The sequence below is a fragment of the Chiloscyllium plagiosum genome, unplaced genomic scaffold, assembly GCF_037043375.1.
Source record: "Chiloscyllium plagiosum isolate Xiang-an unplaced genomic scaffold, Cpla_swu_hap1 HiC_scaffold_28, whole genome shotgun sequence".
NCBI lineage: Eukaryota > Metazoa > Chordata > Chondrichthyes > Orectolobiformes > Hemiscylliidae > Chiloscyllium > Chiloscyllium plagiosum.
In genome coordinates this window covers 33358723-33381763 of record NW_028270166.1, presented here as the reverse complement: position 1 = coordinate 33381763, position 23041 = coordinate 33358723, and the positions used below count along the sequence as shown (strand labels likewise).

At 40.5% G+C, this 23041-nt stretch overlaps 1 protein-coding gene across 2 annotated transcripts in view; it reads left to right on the top strand.

Moving 5' to 3' along the window:
- The window catches only part of LOC122565247 (phospholipid-transporting ATPase ABCA1-like), a 181281-nt gene that overhangs the window by 113604 nt on the left and 44636 nt on the right, over nt 1-23041 (top strand). The window contains exons 21-34 of one of the 2 annotated variants that reach the window (XM_043721016.2): nt 990-1129; nt 1227-1364; nt 2316-2530; nt 5631-5703; nt 10350-10552; nt 11441-11489; nt 13490-13594; nt 14024-14047; nt 15513-15661; nt 16681-16805; nt 18741-18839; nt 20627-20816; nt 22755-22849; nt 22994-23026. In XM_043721016.2, the coding sequence (XP_043576951.2) occupies nt 990-1129; nt 1227-1364; nt 2316-2530; nt 5631-5703; nt 10350-10552; nt 11441-11489; nt 13490-13594; nt 14024-14047; nt 15513-15661; nt 16681-16805; nt 18741-18839; nt 20627-20816; nt 22755-22849; nt 22994-23026 (1638 nt within the window). The remainder of the gene's footprint in view (nt 1-989; nt 1130-1226; nt 1365-2315; nt 2531-5630; nt 5704-10349; nt 10553-11440; nt 11490-13489; nt 13595-14023; nt 14048-15512; nt 15662-16680; nt 16806-18740; nt 18840-20626; nt 20817-22754; nt 22850-22993; nt 23027-23041) is intronic. The other variant, XM_043721019.2, reaches the window with a different exon arrangement.

Sequence of the window (23041 nt, the reverse complement as noted above, 5' to 3'; positions counted from 1 at the left end):
AAGAAACAACACTAAAAACTCAAAAGAAAAACTTCTAACTCGAGGACAAGACCTAGGTCCAACTGAGTGAATTAAGGATTGCTGCAGTCAACAATAACATGATATCACCGAAAACCAAAAGAACTGATAGTGGTACCTCATTCCACAATTTGTGAATTATTGAACCATGGTATTTATTTCATTTTCACTTGTATTATTCACCCATGATATTTCTGCAAAAACAGTCCTGTCCATTTTATTTGTGAATAAATGTGACCATATTTTGGATTTAAAGAGAGTATAGTTACGTTTGCATATTAGTAATTGATAATCCATTTTGTCACTTCCTAAAGGATGGGTTGCGATAATAAATAAACATTTTTTTGTTTTCTTGGTTATTGACAAAGCCTGGTGGAAGTCTGTTATAGTAGGTTGTGGTCTGAGTCAGTCAAATTGCCGTCTTAGTGCCTAGATTGGTCAGTTGCACTTGTATGAGTTTGCGATAGTGGGACTTGATTTCCAGTGTACACTTCCCATCGGAGATGTGATCAATAGAAAGAAGCCTTAATTTGTCTTTACCCAATGTCCATGTGCAAATTTTCCAGCTGCTGGAACACAAGGTCAAGATTGAGGACTGAATCTGCTTATGACATGAGTTCAGTTGTTGCACCCTAGCCTCCACATTATTAAAGATCAGCTTTTTCATGACAAGTCAAAGAACAGGCCCAAGACTAATCCTCATCTGCAAGGTATGGCTTAAAACTGGATGAAATATTTGGCCACAGAAGCAGTGAGAAATTGATTCATTGCTTTTAGGGAAAGCAGTCTTCTTGAACATTAAACATTAATAAATGTGCAGCTTCAAAGCTGAGGCTTGATGGATAACAAGAGATCAGTGACATTTGCATGCCGCCTTCAATCGAAATCTATAAAAGATCAATGGAGAAGGGATCCTACAAGGCAGAATCGTCTCTTGTTCTAACGTTTAGTTGTTAAACTGTCATTTTTAGACTGACTGTGGAGGAGCACATCTGGTTTTATGGAAGGCTGAAGGGGCTGACTGAGGAGGAGGTAAATGAAGAAATTAAGTTGATGATTGATGATGTGGATTTGGTGCACAAACGTAGAGAACAAACAAAAAATCTCTCAGGTGAGGAGTCAATTCTTCCCATGCCCCAGCTTAGGAGGTCACTGTATTTTGTTTCTGCTGAAATGTATAAAATTTCGATTTGTGGATTTATTCTCAGGTGGCATGCAACGAAAGCTTTCAGTCGCCATTGCATTTGTTGGCGGATCAAAGGTTGTTATTTTAGATGAACCAACTGCTGGCGTTGACCCTTACTCCCGCCGAGGAATATGGGAGCTCTTGCTTAAATACAGAAAAGGTAACAAATGACTGTGTTAACTTGTCAGGGAGACTAAAGCTGAATTATTGAATTGCGGTTCGGTCGATAATAAGTTGGTGGATAGTCTCTGCCAAATGTTTTGTTGTTTTGTGCCCACATTGCTAATGTAAACTTTAAAATATATGGAAGAAATGTTGTGATGAATTCAATTCAAAAGGAACATAGGGAAACAGAATTCCTCAATGGGCAGAGGCTTCAGGTAACATACAGATTAGTTCCCTTTGCTGAGTCTTCACCCTCACTTCCTCCAGTCCAATGTCACCTCTCTCCCTAACGTCAGTGATTTCCTTGCAGTTGCTTTTGTGACGAAGATCAACATCTGAACAGCATTTTACAATGCAACTCCATCTCCACAAACCAAATTTTAATCCAAACTTGGGGTTTTGTGGCTGATCTTTTAAATTTTTGTTCCAGAAGCAAGGTCAACAATCATGGAACTGAAACAAATGCTTCCATGATTGGCTGTATGAAGACCACTCATGCCAGGTTTTCCACTCTTAACATTTAAATGTCTTAAACATATACCTGTTGCTGGGGTGAAGGTGCTGGATTTCCTTTGGTACTTTCTCCCAGTGGTCGAGCTTCCTGTCTGATGCCAGATAGTTTAGACTATGGAGGAAATCAGAGCCAATTTGGCTGGGAATAACCGGAAATGATCAATTGTAGGATACCAGCTGATTTCTATCTCTTCCTTCCTAACGCTCCATAACCTCCCTCACCCCCCATCCCGACCTTCTCCACCACCAGCAGTCCCCATTCCTCATCCTTAGGGCTACTGAGAGCAATTTTAATGGCATTCATTGCTGTGCAAGCTGAGATCAACTCATTACTGACCGGGGATTGACTTTGGGAGCTTGACCAATCTGTAATTATTTATGGGGTTTTTATTAAGAAAATTACTTTTGTTAGCTGTGGTTTGTTATCTTGCAGGCCGCACTATAATATTATCAACCCATTACATGGATGAGGCGGACCTCCTCGGGGACAGAATTGCCATCATCTCCCATGGAAAGCTCTGCTGCTGTGGCTCTTCACTGTTCCTTAAAAACCATTTAGGAACTGGCTATTACCTGACTTTAGTGAAAAAAGAGAATGACAAGACAACGCCAGCCAGCTCCAGCAGCACCACTATTGGTCTGAGGAAGGTACCACAAGAATTGTATCTGCATATGTTCCTCTTATGCTATTGAGTATAATGTGAGTGGCTAAAGAGTTCCCTTTGACAGCTATGTAAGGTGGAAAGTTTGTGGCCATATAGATTACTCTGCTGGCAATAGGTGGTGGAGTTGCCATTTCTGTGGGCTAGAATTTAGGCTTTAATGCAGCTAATTTTTTTTTTGATTGGGGAAGGATTTTCTTTTGACCCAAGTGGCGAGTTTTTATTTGACCAGAAAGACAATTCAATTAATTTGTTCAAAGTTTGGATTTTCTTTAATTTATAAAAATGCTGTCTGGGTGAGATAAGTAAATTATGGCAGCACGGTGGCTCAGTGGTTAGCACTGCTGCCTCCCAACGCCAGGGACCCGGGTTCGATTCCTGCCTCAGGCAACTGTCTATGTGGAGTTTGCACATTCTCCATGTGTCTCCGTGGGTTTCATCCAGGTTCTCCGGTTTCCTCCCACATTCCATAGATGTGCAGGTTAGGTAATTGGTCATGCTAAATTGCCCATAGTGTTCAGGGATGTTTAGGTTAGGTGCATTAGTCAGGGTAAATATAGGGTAGGGAAATGGGTCTGGGTGGGATAGTCTTCAGAGGATCGTTGTGATGTGTTGGGCCGAAGGACCTGTTCCACAATGTTGGGATTCTATAATTCTATGATAGAGTTCAACAGGATGGTAAAGGTAATGTCTCCATAGTCCTACCAGACCATAGGAATGCTCTTTTGTTAAAGAATAATGACTGGTGTTGGTTTAATCTGAGGGTCATCTCACTGCAAGTGCGAGGAGAGATTGAGAAGGAGAGTACTACTTGGTAATCTCTGCCAGTGGGAGACATCGACTCATGCTGTTGGAATCACTCTGCATTGTAAACCAACCATCCAGCCAACTGTCCCCTGTGCACCAAGATCTAGATCATTAATAAATATCAGGAAAAGCAACGGTTCCAAACCCAAATCCAGGGAACTCCACTACAAACCAACCTCCAGCCCAGAAAATATTCATTAACTATTACTCTGTTTCCTATCCTCAGCCAATTTTGTATCAATGTTGCTTCTTTCATTTATTCCATGAACTCTAACTTTTCTCACCAACCTGTCATATACACAGTATTGAAGACCTTTTAGAAGTTTATGTTCATCACATCAACAGCCTTCCCTAGTCAACTCTGCTACTTCATAAAATCTTCAAGTTTGTTAAATATGATCATTCCATATGAAATCCATACTGGCTATTCCTAATTAGCCCACACCTATCCGTATGATTTATAAGTTTTAGGCCACTATTTAAAGCCAAATCCCAGTATCTGTTTGTTCATTTAATGCATTAACAATTTGGGCAATAGGAGACCATCTGCTGAGATAACTCAGGAAACATCCCTTGAGTTATAAAGTAATACTTTTCAAAGCAGGGCTGTTACTTTATGGCTTACTAGAGTTCTTGCTTTCTTGATTGACTAGTGCACATAGTTGACATCCAATCTGTCGCTTCTCTCCAACACGTCTGGTGTCTTCTACTTCTGGACTCTATTAACTTAAGTTTCAAACTTGGTGCACACACTTTGATCACTGAAAGTTGTTGCCAATTAACTCTTTCCAGGCCATAGTCCATGATGTTAGGCATGATCAGTTGTGTTATCATATACTGATTGGGCTTGGCAATACTCTTTTCAGTTGGCTCCAGGGTGCGTGATCAATCTGTGACTGGCTCTTGAGTGAGTTGTCATCTTCAAGATTTCACTTCCACTGTGTCAAGTTTGGTTCCTTAAGGTGTCAGTTATCCATGGGTCCATCTTCCTCATTCTGGTCTATTTTTGTTACTTCTATGACTCCTCGATGAGATAAGAGTATTTGTTGTGATATCTACCTTGCCCATTTGTTCAGGGTGGGCTTTGTAAGCTGCCATGTCCTCATGATTGATATCCTAACGTCACTGCCTCAGTTTTTACTTAATTGGTAAGAGTCCATCATGAAACCAAGCACCGTATCAGTGGCTGCTGTGTTTAGAGGCTATATTTTAGGGATGGCTTTTTCTCTGTGGTTGTGGGTGCCGCGAGGATATAGTGTGAAAGCTTTTTAAAAAACATTGGTGAAAACCTCGGTCCAAAGATGTGCAAGTTAGGTAGACTGACCATGCTAAATTGCCCCCCAGTGTCCAGGGATGTGCAGACTCAGTACATTAACCATGGGAAATGCAGGGTTATGGGGATGGGTCTGGGTGGGATGCTCTTCAGGGGATCAGTGCAGACTTGATGGACTTTGTTTTTGCTGTGTGGTGATTCTATACCCCGGGCTTCATATATGAATCTCCTAAAACAGCCAGACTCCCCTTTGTACCATCGTTTTACTATAAATGTGTTTTATGAAGATTTTGAGATTCCCCTTTATTAGCTCCTACTCTTTTAATCATTGTCCCTCTTTGCTAACCTTACTTGCGGTTTCTCACCTTTGATCCTTCTATATTCAGTTTAACTCGAGTTGTATTTTCTATTTCAAACATTTTTTTCAATTTTATCTTAATCCCTATTTTTTTTTCATCCAGGAAGCTCAGTTTGTTTATTGCCTTGTGTCAAATTTAAGGCTGAAATTGCCATATATCTTTAACTTCCAAAAAGTTCAACCTCATCGTCTTTCCTCAAGAGAATAATCTGATAGAACTGTGATAGAATGGGATATCAATGTGATAATGATGTAACTGATGTTGCTTTGAATCACTAGGACAGAGAAGAGCAGGGCAGACTAGAAAGAAGAACTGGAATAAAATATTATGAGAGTACTAAGTTAAATGTGTAAATAAAGACATTGAGGATACTGCAGAGAGTGAGAAAGCCTTGCTTTAGGGTACGGATGAGATCGAGGAGATGAAGCCTGGTAACCAGGGAGCAGCCTCAGAGTGTATGTATAGACACTGAAAACCCATGGAAGTGAGAGATAATCCAGTGTAAGCACAGAGTATACAGGAAACCAGAATCATTTTGAAGTAGGTACTGCATGTTGAACCAGTAGTGGACACAAAAGGGGGAACCCTATGATGGGCCAAAAGGCCTTTACTCATCAATGACTTTGTTGTTTACCTAATATTACCAGGAGGACAGTGATTCCGAGAGGAGCTATGATACTGGGCTTGGCAGTGAACAGTGCAGTGAAACTGGTGCATTGGGTAAGTTTCACACCCTTTATTACTATGAATGAGATGTGCTGTGTCATTGTGTCTCACTGTAGCTTACAGCAATTATAATTCAACTGAGCACTTGGATACTTTTACCTTTTGTACTCCAACTAGATCCCATTTCAGTGGAATGATGCCTACATGTCATTCTCTAACATTTACATTTGCAACATGTTCCCATGGGCTCTTAAAGGGGAACACTTGCAAAAACATCACCTTTGTCCTTACTGCAGAATAACAGGTCCAGCTAATTGTTGCTGCTTGTTCACAATAGATAGTCCATTGAACAAATGATGTGTTTCAGTAAGTGTAACAATGCGGGGGAGAATCTTGGAGAGACACTGGGTGGTCTTGGGCTTCAGTTTCAGAGCTGGAGATACCCTATCTATTTCCAATTCACGCCTTGGAAGGAAGAGCCACTGTATCTTGTAGTGCTCAGACACTGATATGCCTGAACCAAGGACTCCTGGGAGACGTAGTCCTGGCCACTGTGCTTCCTGCATGGTGAACCTCTGCCTTGTTTCTGAGATAACAGGAATAGAAGTGGGATGAGGCCCTTAAGCTTGGCATTTATTGCCCATGAAGCACAAAACCCAGCAGGGGGCCTTCCCAGCATGGATTTGACTATGGTGGAAGAGGGGAAGAGTTTGGGTTCCCACCTGCCAACTTTCTCTTTGATTAAATTCCACCACCACCAAACTCACCATGAGTGAAGGCACCCAATTTCACAAAGTGGTGGGATTGAGCCTTAGGGTAATTCTCTTATCTCAGTTTAATGTATTGGTCCAAAAAGATCAGGATAATTTTAAATAAGTACGTCATTGGAGACAGAAATCGTGAAAGACTTTTGGCATTTTGATAAAGCACCATTGAAGCATTTTACTATGCTAAATGAGTTATATAAGTTATTATCAACAATAACCAACCTATCAAGGTATAGCAAGGACACTTCTAACCTTTAATGGGATGCATGGAGTTATATACAATCAAACTTCAACTGTCGAATAATTTCTGCCCTTGTTTTGGAGGAAGCTAAGGTTCCACGGCTCAGTTTTTAAAAAGCGCTTAATTGAATTCATGAAAAGAAGAACTGAGTGTAGTTGTCTTGGGTATTATTAGTAATGGCCTCCTAAGAAATTCCTTTTTCCTACTTTAATAAAAACTTTAACTAGCTTTAGATGAGTAGGCCAAAGCACCAAGGAACAGGCGTTCTTTTTAAGTTCTATTTGAATTCAAATGAAGTTTTATGGTAGAGTTTTATTTCATGAGATGGTTTTTCACTTAACTCCAATTTCTCTCTGGTGTTATGACTAAGATTGTTGGTGAGGAGGAGGGGGTGTTGCACTGTTTCATTTTCTTGTCCCACTACTCACTGGTCAGAGAACACTTTTAAAATTTAACCAAGTTGGTGCTATTGCCAATTATATAGGTTTTGGATTGCATCAGTTTCAGTATCAAGAACCAGTCAAACAGGTTTTGTTAGTTTGCGATTTTTGAGAAGATTTGTAGCTCAGGTTGATGATAAATCTGTAAATTAGCTCGCTGAGCTTGAAGGTTTGTTTTCAGCTGTTTTGTCACCATACTAGGTAGCATCACTCTCACTGATGATGTTACCTAGTATGGTGACGAAACGTCTGAAAACAAACCTTCCAGCTCAGCAAGCTAACTTGCAGACTGAGGTTTTGTTAGTCAATAATGAAAAACTGACTTATTAGCAAAACTAATTTTTTTCAAAGATGCAAAAATTATTGATGAACAGTTTAGATTATCCAAATATAGTTACCTCTGAAACAAAACTCATGAGTACTCGAGTTGGAGAAACATGAAAAATGAGAACTCTGCAGAGTTTATGCGTTAAACTGCTTTGATGAAGTAATAATTAAACTTCTGAAGAAACACATGGATTGTCCCAACTGATGATCTGATTCTGAAGTCATTCACAATCTTAATACTGAGGTGGCTCCCTGGAAAAATTGTATTTAACTGAATTCGCTTTGCTGGAAATGGTGAGGTAGATTTCAATGAATCTTCTCGAGGAATCCTCCACAAGTAGGCAAGATGATTGCTGGATTGGTTTTAGATCTTACATTTTGCTGAGTGGAGTTGCTAAGAAAGAGAGAGCAACAGATTGTGGGCTTGCTGGCTGGCTTGGCCAGCATTTATTGCCCGTCCCCAAGTTAAGAACTTGGTGGTGAGCTCCTTCTTGAACTGATGCAGTCCATTTGGTGTTGATACACCCATAATGCTGAAGAGAATTCCAGGATTTTGATATAGTGACACTAATGAACACCAATATAATTCCAATTCAGAAGGGCTTGGAATGGAACTTCCAAGTGGTGCTGTTCCCAAATATCTGTTGCCCTTGTTGAGTTGATAGTGGTTATGGGTAGAAGGTGTTGTCTCAGGAGCCTTTGTGAATTTCTGCAGTGCATCTTGTCAATAGTACAACTGCTGCAATTGAGTGTCATGGTGGAGGGAGTAGATGTTTCTGGATGTGGTGCCAGTCAAGTGCGTTGCTTTGTCCTGGATGGTATCAAGCTTATTGAGTGTTGTTAGAGCTGCACTCATCCAGACATTCCTGACTTGTGCCTTGTAGATGGTGGGCAGGCTTTGGGGAAGGTGAGTTACTTATTGCAGGATTCTTGCTGTTGTAACCATGGCATTTATATGGCTAGTCCAGTTCAGTTTCTGGACACGGTTAACACCCAGGTTATTGATGGTCGTGTATTCAGCGATGGTAATGCCATTTGAACGTCAAGGAATGGTGATTAGATTTTCTGTAGTTGGAAATGGTCAATGCTTGGCATTTTGTATGGAACAACTGTTTCCTGCCACTTGTCAGGTCAGAGCTGCAAATTAACAGGCCCTGGTGCATTTGGAAATAGACTGCATCAGTATCTGAGGAGTTACATCTGATCCTGATCATTGTGCAAACCATCAGTGAACATCCCCATTTCTGACCTTATGATGGAGGCAAGGTTGAAGATGGGTCAGTTTAAGACAATTGGGTCTAGGACCTTACTCTAAGGAGCACCTGAAGAGAGATCTCGGATCTAGATGACTGATCTCAAATAACCACAACCATCTTCTTTTGTGCCAGGAATGACTCCAACCATTGGACAGTATTCCTCCTGATTCCAATTGACTCAAATTTTGCTAGGGTTGCTTAATGTCAGACTCTGTTAAATACGGCACATTAATGTCAAAGACATCCACTTTTGACTTTACTCTGGAGTTCAGCTCTTTCTCTGTTGCTGGAATGAGATCAGGAGGTGGCCCTGGTGGAACCCAGACTGACTATTAGTAAGAAAGTTATTACTAAGTAAGTGCAGCTTGATAGCATTGTTGATTAACCTTCCATCATTTAATTGATGATCAAGAGTAGACGGCTGGGGTGGTAAATGGCTAGCTTGGACTCACTTGAAATCGATTCTTCCAAGTGGAGCTTAACATGGAAGAGTACCGATCCATCAGCTGAGGGGGCACTGAAGGTGGCAACCAATCAGGAGGTTTCCTTGAGTATTTTTGGCCTGATGTCATAATACTTGGTTTGGAGTCAATATTGAGGACTCCCAGGACAACTCTCTCCTGTCTGTATACCATCTCTGGAAGGTTTGTCTTCCTGTTGGGATACAGGTGGTATTACCTGGGATATTACAGAATCTGTAGGGTGTATTTCGTGAGAATGATTATGTCAGGCTTTTGCTTGACTCCTCTGTGAGCAAGGACTCCCAATTTTGTCACTAGCTGCCAGATATTAGCAGGAGGACTTTGCAGGGTTTACAGAGCTGATTTTGTTTAGTTCCGGTGCTTAGGTTGATGCCAGGACGTCCATCTAGTTTCAGCAACATTTCAGGTAGTCCAAATTCTCTCTTTCTGTGTTTAGAAAATGCAATAATTTCATTTCACACATAAACTGGGCCTTGAGACCAGTCTCTGAGAGTCCTCTAGACTGACTCTAGCTGAGCTCCTTGCAAGTGTGAAGTTATTGCTGTTATAACCATTACCTTTCCCTTAGCGAACTCTCCTTTATTTAAAAGTTTGAGATATATTCTACACGTCCACAATGTTCAAAAACTAATACTTGGATCACATATCTTTACAACACTGGTTACAATATATTAATCACTTTTTAATATTCAGTTCTGATTTTCATATTTTCATTTTCATACAGCAGATTTGTTGCTGTATGCTTCTCTGGGCTTTTATCTTCAGTCTTCTGATTTTGGGATGTGACCAAGTTGTGGGAGGGGAGAATAAAGAAAAGAGAGGAAGCTAGTTTTTAATAATCAGTGTCTAGTATTTCGAAAAAATGTTAGTATGGTTTGCTTTATGGTGGCTTTATGAGAGTGCTTGATGTTGAGACCCAGGTTTAGTCTGAGAATGAAACTAGCTCAGCAGGAATGATATTGAATGATGATGACTGGTTGAGCGACTTGCTCGAGATAATTATTCTGACACATCACTCTGTCTGCCATGTTGGTGTGCATTGCCTTTTGGGTAGCATAGCTATATCAGTGGCATGAATCTCCCTCTGTTGTATAACTGGCTAAGAACGGACCCTGACAGGTAAGCTAGCTAGGACCACAGGTCAGGGTGTGGATTTCATGTTTGTCTTCTTGTTTTCTGTTTCCTAGATGTATCAACCGTCCTAGCACTAGTCCAGAAATATGTATCCAGTGCACGTCTGGTGGAGGATTTTGGGCATGAAATGACTTTTATTTTACCCTATGTTGGTGCAAAAGATGGTGCTTTTGTAGAACTCTTCCAGGAATTGGACAGCCATCTCTGTGAACTTGGAATTTCCAGCTATGGCATCTCAGACACTAGCCTGGAAGAGGTAAGCATGTGGAGGAAAATAGTAAATATGGACATAACCTAGTGAAGCTTCATTTTTGAAATTCTCATCCCTGTGTCCAAATCTCAACCATCTTGTTTGTTCCTCCCCACTTCTCAAATATTCTTTGACTGTAAACCCTCCGAGGTCACCGCACTCCTCCACTTCTGGCCTACTGCATATCTGAAGTTTTTTTTTTGCTCTCGTGTTGGCAGATTTGCCTTCAGCCATCTACTTCACACGTTCTGAATTTGCTCTTTAACCTCTACAGCTCACAATATTTCTCTCTCTTTGTCTCTGTCTCTCTTTGTCTGTCTCTCTGCCTCTGTCTTTCTCTGTCTTTTAAACATCCTTCATTACTGAGTTATTTCCTGATGTGTCTCAGTGTCAAATTTTGATAATGCTGTTGTGAAACACTTCAAGATATTTCACTTCATTCAATATACATTAACCTGGCAGACACAGTAGCATGTCAGAATATATATCTAGAGCAAGTCCCTCTAAGAACCAGTCATTGTCATTCAATATCATCTGTTTGAGTTCAATGGCAGAAATGGAAGAAGAACAGATGAGTTCCACTCCCCACATCACCCCTCACCAGAAACTGGAACTGTTGTTCCAGTTAGCAATAGTTGAAGAAGAGCAGCTAAATTATCCTCATTGTCCTGGTCAATATTGTTCAAAAAATAGACTATCTGGTCATTATCATGTTGCTTTTTATGGATATCTGCTGCGCTCAAAATGGTTGGTACAATTTATATGTTACAGCAATTACTACATTTCAAATTACTTCATTTGCAAGGAGCTTTTGAGGTTTCCAATCGTTGTGAAAAGCACTCTAGAAATCTGAGTCATAATTGATATATTTTTAATATGTAATATGTCCTCTAGATTTTTCTTAAAGTGGCTGAAAACACTGGAGTGGACAGTGATATTGCAGGTAATTCTGAAGTTTTCATTTTACATTTTTAACTCACTCTCAATGTCTCATGCTCATGAATAAATAACTTCTCTTGAAAACTCTACTTGTGAGAGTGTTGGGAGGGTTAGTAATAAACCTCAGTAAGACATAGGCAGGTTGGTGGAATTGACAGGTGAATGGCAGATTAAATTCATTGCAAAAAACTAAACTGGTATGTGTTAATCAGAAGAAAATGCAAGAACACAGATTGTGGTTGTGGCTGGAGAGCATTTGGACACATTGCTGATGGTAGCAGAACAAATTGATAAAGGAATTGCAAAGCATTGAGGACTTAAATTGAGGTATAGCGTACAAAATACTGGAAGGTATGCTGAATAGATTTAGAAGCTGGGGTTCTTCAAGTGGAGATAGTCAAATGGAGCTTTGATTGAGGTGTTTAATATCATAGAGTATTTGGATACAATAGTTGCAAAGAAACTCTTTTTCTAGTGACTGAACAAATACCCAGAGAACACAGTACACAAAGGAATTATGGGTGAACTGGGCAGTACTTCATCACACAATGTGCTGCTAAGACTCAGAATGCTTTGAAAGGATGTTGAATCTTAATACACTGACTTTCAGATGGAGATTGATAACAATTTAGAGAAAATAATGTTGCCGGCAATAAAATGGATTACTGTTTGAAAGAGCCAGTGCAGATCTGCTGGGCTGAATGTTCATCTTCCATGTGATGCAATTCTGTGCAGAAGGCTTGATGTTTGTCTAGATGAAAGAGCTGGACAATGTCCATTGGAGTTGGATAGCTGTTGCTCTTAATGGTGCTACCATAGCATGAACGTACCTGGGAAAGATTGGATGGGGTTTGGGGGGTGGGGTGGAAAGGGGTGGGGAGAGAGTGCTAGGGTTGCTTAAGAGATTGCCTCTTTGCATTTTGGGATAGGGTATAATTGATTAGAAGCATTATGTGTTCAAAGTGTAGGAAGCTTGAGAGGAGAAAATAAGTTTGGATTCCAAAATTCACCAACCATGTGGTTTTCTGCATATTATATCTGGGTCTCTTGTCTTTCAGTGATTAGTTAATAATTTCATGATCATTCCAAATAACTATTGACATGCTAGACGGACCTAGGTGTTTTCTCTGAAAACAATTATAGTGTTTCTGTGCACTTTGTTTTTAAGTATCAGCTTTCCAGACTACTCCATTGAGGATGATCTCCTGTTAAGTATGTATGAGCACAAGTTAGAGTTCTTGTGATGCGGGGATAGTGTCCCTACCTCTGAACCTGGAGGTCTAAATTTAAATCTCACCAGCTGCAGAGGTGTGTCATAGCATATGTGAACATGTTAATTAAAAATATCTGTAAACATGATTATTGTAGTTGGAACAGAGCCTGTGGAGTCATCCATGATTTCTGTTTTACTTCTGGATTCCAACTTGGATTCTGTGCTTACCAAAGTTTGGGGACATTGGGGTCTCTGGAGTATTTTTGTGTCACTTAAATGTTCATCTGAGATGGAATCTGGGAGAAGGAATTGGTAAATCGTCAAAATTTTGATTCTTGGGCACTTAGCCTCCAAGCTATGTGGGTGTGTAACTGCACAGAAATGTATAATCTTATATACAGTCAGCAAGCAGGCTTTGCAGATCTAATGTCCACTTTCTAAAACATGTGTGCATGGCTGCACAGGAGTATGAAAGGGCCAGTTAGTGCATGAAAACAAGTATACACTGCCAAGGGAAATTAAAGGAAACTTTAGCCCAGGTTCCATCCATTGTGTTTATTACCAGTGAAAGATCCATTTGAGGTGTGATTTCATGCCTGATCAGATGTTGCTCGTTAATAGTTGCAGCAAATGGAGGACAGCTTATTGCAATGAACACTGAAACATGATTGATGCATTAACAGAAGGACCCATTCTGCCATTGCAGTACTCATTAATTTTTTGTCTGTTTTATTGACTGAAGATTTATTTCTCGCTTTCTGTATCCTTACTATTTTTACTTGGTCTCACAGATGGAAATGTTCCCATTAAAAGAGTCAGATGTTCACGATCCAGTGAGCACACACTGCAGCCAGTCAGTGAGGAAGGGGATTTTGAGCTACCTGACACGGAACCTGGTAATATGCATATTCAATGATGTTACTAAATTTTAGAGACAATATTGTTGTGACTGAAGGTTCGATTTAAGGTTCAGGGGGGTAAATGAAATCTGCTCCTGCCAACTGGCATGATACGGCCCTGACAGCTTTAGGGATAAGAACGATGAAAAGAGTAAAATGGCAAAAATAATAACACTTGGTCATGAAATGAATGATTATTAATAAGATGGAAAATGAAAAGTGCACAGAATTTTACCCAATTATTCTATGTTAATATCTCCAAATTTAACAATACGAATATTGTTCATGCTTTCACTACTTGTTCCAACTATGGAAACAGTGCATCCAAGAATTTGATGCAAATTCAGGTTACTTTAAATTTGTTTGTTAAATGTTTATTGTATTGAATATGTTGTCTCTCTTTCCCTAATGCTTCCTAAATGCCAGTAAAAAGGAAAGGTCGAAGGAAAGGTATGACTTAAATATAAATTGGATTGGGTTTTGATTCAAGTTAATCTGTTAGGAGCATGTGCAAATCCTGAAACAGAAGCTGTTTTAGAGCCAGTTACACTTGTCCAATATTTAAGTAATTAACTCATGGGGTAACATTTAAGCAAGGAAGTGATATTGATGACAGAATTAAGGCTGACCATCAGTGGAACTGATGTTAGGGAGCTCTGTCACTGGTTTGAGAAGAAACTGGCTGGAGGTTCCTGAACCAGATTTCACACAACACTCCACATGTCTCAATATCTCTCTTAATTATGTTGCTAAATTTTAGAGGCAATATTGTTGTGACTGAAGCTCAGTCTAAGATTCAGGGAGTAAATAAAATCTGCTCCTGTGTGGATGGGCAGAGAGATCTCAATGTCCATGTGCATAGGTCCCTGAAAGTTGCCACCCAGGTTGATGGGGTTGTTAAGAAGGTATATGGTATGTTAGCTTTTATTGGTAGAGAGATTGAGTTTTGGAGCCATAAGGTCATGTTGCAGCTGTACAGTTGCGGCCACACTTGGAGTATTGCGTACAGTTCTGGTTGCCGCATTATAGGAAGGACGTGGAAGCATTGGAAAGGGTGCAGAGGAGATTTACCAGGATGTTGTCTGGTATGGAGGGAAGGTTTTATGAGGAAAAGCTGAGGGACTTGAGACTGTTTTCATTAGAGAGAAGTTTAAGAGGTAACTTTATAGAGGCATACAAGATGATCAGAGGATTAGATAGGGTGATCAGTGAGAGCCTGTTTCCTCGGATGGTAATGGCTTGCACATAGGGACATAGCTTTAAACTGAGGGGTGATAGATATAGGACAGATGTTAGAGGTAGGTTCTTTAATCAGAGGGTGGTAAGGGCGTGGAATGCCCTGCCTGCAGCAGTAGTAGACTTGCCAACTTTAAGGGCATTTAAATGGTCATTGGATAAATAGATGGATGATGTACGTTAGATGGGCTTCAGATCGGTATCACAGACCGGCGCGACATCGAGGGCTGAAGGGCCTGTACTGCACTGTAATGTTCTATGATCACTGACATCTGATCAGGATTGGCTGTGATGTATCTTACAGCCCATTTGCAGAAATGTGATGTCTAGGGTCACCTGTGAAGGATGGTGAAATAAAGAAGTTACAATATTGTCTGGGATCTATACAAAGTGGAAACCGAGAAGGAAATATTTTAAAGGAAGCAGAAATATGTGAGAGTTTAAATTGATTATTTTCTAAATACAGCTTTAGCAATGAACACGGGTCTCAGTGCAGTAATTAAACAGCAGAATGTATCTGTCAACATTTGGAAAATAAAAACCTTAGCGCATTAATAATTTGTTGAATTTTAGCAATCTTCACTAAGATAATTTCATATTAAAGGCTGGTGTTTTATGGAACATCAAGGTAAAAGCATTGCCATTTTATAATAAAAGTATTTTTTTAAAACCTGCTCAGAACCCAAGGAGACTGACTTTATGCAATGTATGGAAGGCAGAGGTTCATTCCAGTTACGTGGCTGGCAGCTCACCAGACAACAGTTCCATTCCTTGTTCATCAAGCGCTTCCTGTATGCTCGCCGAAGTCGCAGAGGACTTTTTGCTCAGGTAGTTTTAATGATCCATAGGATGCTGTTTTCCACATTGACTCTTTTACCTGCATTGCTCCTCCATTGGCTCAACATCACCAAAAAGGGCTGACTTTTGTTGGGATATAGTTCTACATGCTACTCTTAAACTATTCATGACTCCCAGCCATACCAGAGTTGACTCTTAACTGTCATCAGAAGTGGCCTAACAAAGCCACTGACTGGCATGAAACCACTAAGTGGTTTGATTGGAAGACCTACCACCAGCACCTTTCAGGGCAATTAGGGACCTGCCAGCCTTGTTGACAACCGTCGTATCCTCGGAACAAACATCTTTAAGTGAACACCTTACTCCCCAAAAGCAGATGAGTTGCTGGGATTCAATTTAACAACTGTTGCTCCCCCTAGTTTCTTATCCATGTATCAGCCTTGGCATTGGGCTGTAACAGTGTGGGCTATGTGCCCAAGCTAACATCGTGTGCGTACTTCCTGGAAGAGTCACTGAAAACATTTGAGTGCTTGGACACTGGCTGAGGTTGTGTTTCCATTGTCGCAACTATTTTCCACTGCTGGGATGAAACGTGACCTAGAGATTCATTAATGTTCCCTACTAAGACTCCAGGGTGGTCTATGAAAGAAATGGAATGCTCACACTGGTAATATATAGAGTGCATTTCTGACCGATAATGAACAGGAATCTTCAGCATTTAACCTATGTTCAATCTGCTTGAGAGTATTGTATGCTGACACTGAGGGGTTTTCAACTCTTCCTTTTCTCCCTCCTTCAACCTGCCAGAGAATGAGCAAAGAGAGCCATTAAAATGGAAGCTGGGACTTTCCCATTGACCTTGCACTCGGAAGCTGCCAATGGGAATTGGCATTTGCTGCCACTAAGTAAATGCACCTTATTTGATGGGGTCCTTGTTTAATCTACATAAAATACAGCACATCAATGCTGGGGAAGACAGTATAAGTACGATTGGACCATTGAGAATGGGATAATTGAACTAATGGATGTTTCCTGTTATTTCTTTCCAGATTGTGCTGCCTGCATTGTTTGTGTTTATTGCTCTGTTCTTCAGTATGATTGTGCCTCCATTTGGGAAATATCCACCATTAGAACTGAGTCCCTGGATGTATGGAGAACAGTACACTTTCATCAGGTACTCAACTTGATTTATATTTATATTTTTATTGTTCAAAATGACCAGTCATTCGCTGTTGAAGCACTGTGAGTCAGAGCCCTAAGGAAGTATTTGAATTGTACAATGTCTTATGACATATCTCAGATATTTCAAAATGAGTGCACCATGAGTTTTTTTTTAAGTACAGCAGTCACTGGTTTCATGTAGCAGTCATTTTGTAATCTGCCAGATTCCACACTGAGAAGAGTGACAAGTCCATCTCTTTTTGGAAGTGATTGATGATTGAGGAAGGAATGTTGGCCAGGATAAAATAGCTTATTTGTATAGTGAATATCCTGGAACCCTCATCCTGGAGTGAGGCTCAAACCTTTGGACTGACAGGCAGGAGTGCTCCTGACTAGACAAAGCTAGCAAACAATGGCATTTGGACCACTAAACACACTCCTTTCAATCCATTCGTTTATGATTTTCATAAAGAAGTTCATATATATGCTCCCAAATTCCCAAATTGAATCAGGTAATACTCCAGAATTATCATTTGTTATTCCAATTCAACCATTCAAAAGTTATGGAATGTTTGATCATTTCAGTCTGCGTGCAATCTCTGATTTTACATCCCTTAAATACTTATAGAATGGTCATAAAGATATTTTATAAAGATCAGTAACATTAGGTAATGTATCAGTACAATGTAGTTTTACATCAGTTTTCATGCCTTTTAAAGACAGCAATTCTCAATAGGTTTCCATGCATGAAGCTTCTCTCCACTACCTCACTTGTATGTGATCCACAGCAGTGAATGCCAGGCTGATATCCAGTCCTGAAAATGTGTTGCTGGAACAGCGCAGCAGGTCAGGCAGCATCCAGGGAACAGGAGAATCGACGTTTCGGGCATAAGCCATTCTGATATCCAGTCGTTTTGTCATGTTACTAATTTACTGCATGTGAATCCAAGTGGAATAGTTCCCTTTTGAAACATTGAGGGATGACTTTTGTGGTTGGGTTGAAATCTCAATGTCTAGTGTTTTTCCAGACCCTAATCCTGCATCATGTTTGTGATTGATCTGTGCCTGATGTGATTTTTGATAAGCTGTCATATTTGTGGCCAGTGGAAGCTGAAGGGCCAACATTGAGAGATGAGCAGTCCCAATGTCAGAGGTGGTAACTACCAAATTATGTTGGACAGAGAGAGATGTCATCTCAAGCTGGAAGGATGCTGCCAGGTCTCTGCTGTGTTTGAAAAACCCAGGATCTCCATGTAGATCCCAAAACATAACTGGAGGCAATTGGCTGTTCACCTCCATTTAATGTGCCCGCTGAGCTGGCATGTTGTAAAATATTCCAGAAGGAAACAACACAGAGCATGGGCAGGTCAAAGTATCGCAAACCTATCCAGCTCTGGTCACACACTTTAAACGTTTAGTCCTAAGAATCACTGGATGCCAGGAAAAGCCTTAGTCTTTTGCTGAATGAATGAACGAAGATCAGCTGAATGCCCTTATCTGTGATGATGATATGCAGTGTTGAGACCCACAATTGAGCTCTTCTCGCAACGTTGACATACATGCACTTCCCAGTAGGACCATTTCCTCCACCATCTCTTCATTCTCCATCTCCACTGACTGTCAAGGATGGTGAAGCCACATTCCAGATTTGGAACCCATCTGGCTGTAGTCAGTCACCTTGGTACAGACTAAGAATGGGTTGTGTGGCTCCATGTCATGCCGGGGAGGGAATTCATCCACTGAGCTTGTTATGTTCAAGTAAGTAGACAACTGTAATGATCCTTGCTGGTGTCTTGATCTGCTGCCTTTTGATTTGAGATTAGGGAGGTGGGTTGCTTATGGTATCTTATTCAACTTTATCCAATTGTTTACACAGTTTATGTTTCGGATTGTGAACAGATCTATTGTGTCCCAGTCATTGATCTACTTTATCTATTTGGCCCATCAGTGATGACTTCCCAGAGGATCCAATCACACATGATCTGATCAGTGCACTCCTCAGTGACCCTGGATTTGGCACCAAATGTATGGAGAGTGGAAAGAATGAGTAAGTATTCATCAGAGGTTCCTTTATCCTTCAGCTATTGTACAATGTTTATACATAATTTATCCTCTTTACCACCTATCCCCTCTTGCACCATAATTCCATCACCCCCACCTCTTGCCTGTTGCTTTTCAATTGGATGATAGAAATATCTGTTGATGATATTATCATAATATTCAGCTTTCTCTGTCTAATCCCTGCAACACTACTTTAATGGCCATGTTACAAATTTTAGACTTGCTTCAGATTACAGCCTTAGTGAGACATTCCATCTATTCTCTGTGAAGACATCGGAATGAGACAGTTGATAAGAGTACTGTATCAATGAGGTCATGCATGAGGCATGTTTCAAATGCCTAATAAACAGAATAACACCTCCACTGCATCTGTTAAAGGCCCACACAAGAATAATTTTGAACCTTGAACAGTGGAGACAAATTTGAGCACATGAATCCCTTGTCAATCCGTTCATTTCTACCTAGAATTCCTATTTACTGATTAGTTTTGCTGGTTTTCAAGTAGCTATTCTTATTGTATTCCTTCACAGGTAGGTGTAACCTAAATCAGCATAGCAGAGGTCTGATTGTATCAGCAACTTGAATTGCTTATGAATGTTCAAAATGTATACTCTGTGACTATCAGCATTCTAGGGCACACCAATTACCCGACAAAGGTGAACCTTTGGGGCAGTTACATTAGCTTGTATGTATATAGCAACTTTACTATTGGAAAATCTGTGCTGTACAAGGATGTGTGAAACAAAAATTGACAGCAAGTCATAACAGATGTTGGAGCAGATGACCAATAGCTTAGTTACAGAGGTTGGTTTCAAAGGGCGTGTAAAAAGAGGGATGGGAGGCAGAGAGATTTAGGAAGGAAATTTCAAACCTTGAGATCTTGACATTTGAATGGAAGACAGTCAGAGATGAGGTTAAGCTCAGGGACTGGGTGGGGAGGCAGGAATCTCTCAGCTGGAAGGAGAGGTGATTGCCAGAAGGAATAGATGCAAGGATTGATGGAGAGATGTGATGGAATAGGGATGTCATCTGCAGATTGAGGTGGGTGTGTGTCTGGGGGGGGGGGGGGGGGGAGAGCATGGTGGGGCGGGGAAGCGGAGGCTGGTAGCCGTGGGCATTGTACCTGAAGTTGCAAAAGGGCTTTGAGAAAGCTATTTGAGGCCAGCCAGAAAACTATTCTAACACTTGACTATAAAAGTTACAAGACATGAATGAGGGTTTCAGCAGCAAATGAACTAAAGCAGGGTTGGAGTTGGGCAGTTGAGGTGAACATAGTCTTAGAGATGACTTATAGAGTCATAGAGATGTACAGCATGGAAACAGACCCTTCGGTCCAACCCGTCCATGCCGACCAGATATCCCAACCCAATCTAATCCCACCTGCCAGCATCTGGCCCATATCCCTCCAAACCCTCCCTATTCATATACCCATCCAAATGCCTCTTAAATGTTGCAATTGTGCCAGCCTCCACCACATCCTCTGGCAGCTCATTCCATACACGTACCACGTACCAAACACGTGTTCAGAAGCTCAAGGTCAAGGTGTGGTCAAGGTCACAAAGTTTGTGAAACAGTCTGACTTAGCCTTGAGGCAGATGCTGGGGAGTCAGTGACTGGGAAATAGTTGGAAAGTTCACTCCCTAGACATTCTTTCCCCATTAATTTGTAATCAATTTTGAACCATTATGTTTATATTGTTTGGGTGTTAAGGATTTCATTTTACATTGAGTCCCTTCCAATAGTTCCTTGCCCTTTTCTCCTCCTGCACCCCAGGAGTATGCAGTGCCAAGATGGTGGAACTGATTGGATAACTCCCCAAGTTTCAGAATCCATCCTGAAGATCTTGTACAGTGGTAACTGGACTATGCAAAACCCATCCCCTGCGTGTGTGTGCAGCTCAAAGGAGACCCAGAGGATGTTGCCTTTATGTGGAGAAGGAGCAGGAGGGCTCCCACCCCCTCAGGTAAGTTTGACATGTCTGAGGCGGTGGGTACAGTTGTAGGTGTTTTAGTCTGGCCTGCTGTCTCTGTGGTGCTGATGCTTTTGCTGTCTGTTTAAAAAATATTGGAAAGTCTCAAATTTATTTTAACATTTGTCCGATTTCCACATTGAGATTTCTTGCTAATTTATTGGGAATTCAGAACAGATCCTAGAGAGTGTAATTAACACTATCATGTGTCAAAATATCGTTAATATTTTTTGTGAAATTGTAAATAGAATCTGGCCTGGGGAAAGTTTGCTGCATTCGTTTTGATGTCACTGTACACGCTCAGATTTTTGTATCTGACGTAGTTGGAGCGTGGTTGTAATTCTGAAATCTGTATCTGTATTAGAAATTTTATGTTTGCATGCGATTCTTGTCTGCATACTTTGCTTCCTGTTTGCTATGTTTGTCTAATTTTTTTTTCCAACTCCTTTATTCTTCATCAATTCTTCTATCCACATTTTTCATAAAGTTGCCAAATTGTCGCAATTTGTGCATGATATGCTTGGCCTCCATTTTGATTATTTTTGTTTCTGTTTTCATATAAGAAATTTTTTTTGAAAAGCTGTTTTGTACAGGCAAAATATTAACTTGTTTTCCTCTTTTTTTGAAGAGAGTTCTCTTCATTTTTAATGGTCTCCTTTTAACAGGGATTTCAGAAGTAGGGGCAGCATTTATTTTTAACAGATCTTAAATCTGAGGTGTACATGAGCACCAGCCAATACGATGTCACAGGGACATGAGGACAATCAACTGTGGATCTCAAAGATCTCACATCAAGGTTTTCCTTGTAGACACAGTAACGGTCTCTCACATACTGATATAACTTGTATCTAGTTGCTAAGATGCAATGAACTATTAGATAAGAGCCTATTGTTACATGGCCAAGTGTTCTTTTCTCTATGGCACTAAATCTGAGCAGTGTCTATAGATCCCTTCCAGGAAAGATGATGAAAGCAAAATTACTATGATGAATCCTCTGCTATAACAAGCTGAAGTGAGGATTCTTCTTACATCAATGGTTGACTCCCTCGAGGAAGTACCCCTGACTGATGTCCAGTCCCCCTCAATTGATTACCTTTTATTGAATGATGCTCCTTCTAATTCCCAAACCCTGGGATGACAAGCTGCCTATAAGGTAGCAGCTGCTGTGTACACCACATGGCAATGGGCCTGCTTTTGGTTAAGTTCATCTTAATGACATTGGGCTGAGTCCATTGAGTGTCCTCAGCTAACCAGTTAAGGGCTTCAATCAGTGTGAGGTGAATAGGTCAACCGTTGCCTTTCCTACCCAAAAAGTTATTTCTGGTGAAGGAGGGATTCGAGCACATAACTGCTTGCCTAATTAAATGTCCTTCCCGTCTCCAGGCTCACCACACAAAGGCAAAAGATTCCACCCATTTATTCAGAAAATGTTATCATGCCATTCATTGAGCCATTGGCTGTTGTTTCTATAGTGTTCATTTTAACCCGATCTAAGCTCCTCCCACTATCCTAAATAGCTGATGGTTGGGCTTGGTGCTACTCTTCATTAATATTTTAATTTAAGGTCTTCTGGCTGCTATTTAAAATTTATATAATATATAGTTGTGAATTGTCCATCTTCCACACTGGTTCTGGAGATATGATTCAGTGCTCCGCCCTGAATCTCTCAGAATCTTGAATTTAATGAACAGCATTGGTTTCCTGAAATACTTTAGTAGAATAAATTAACCTTTCAACTCTGACATCTGGACACAACTATAAAGGCTCTTCCTATATTTGTTTAACCACTCCACCCCAATCTAATTTCTCTCTCCATTGGCAAGGAAGGTGTAATTACATTGTAATGGCTGTTTTGTGCATGGTCGTGACTGTAATTGGGAATAGTATAATTTTGCTTTGTGCTGACAGAATCAAATTTCTATTTTTGAATAGTTGCAGCGAAATACTGGGGACATTCTTCAGAATCTAACTGGCAGGAATGTATCTGACTACCTCGTGAAAACCTACCCCCAGATCATTAGTAAAAGGTACAAAGTGACAGCAACTTGGGAGAAAACCAAATACATTTGTCTTTATACCTGTACTGAATTACTTAAGTATGCTTTTAAAACCATATGTTTTGTTTTGTTCAGCATACTGTATGTAACTTGAGCCTCTTTTTCATTTTACAGTCTGAAAACTAAGAAGTGGGTGAACGAGTTCAGGTAAGTACTTACATC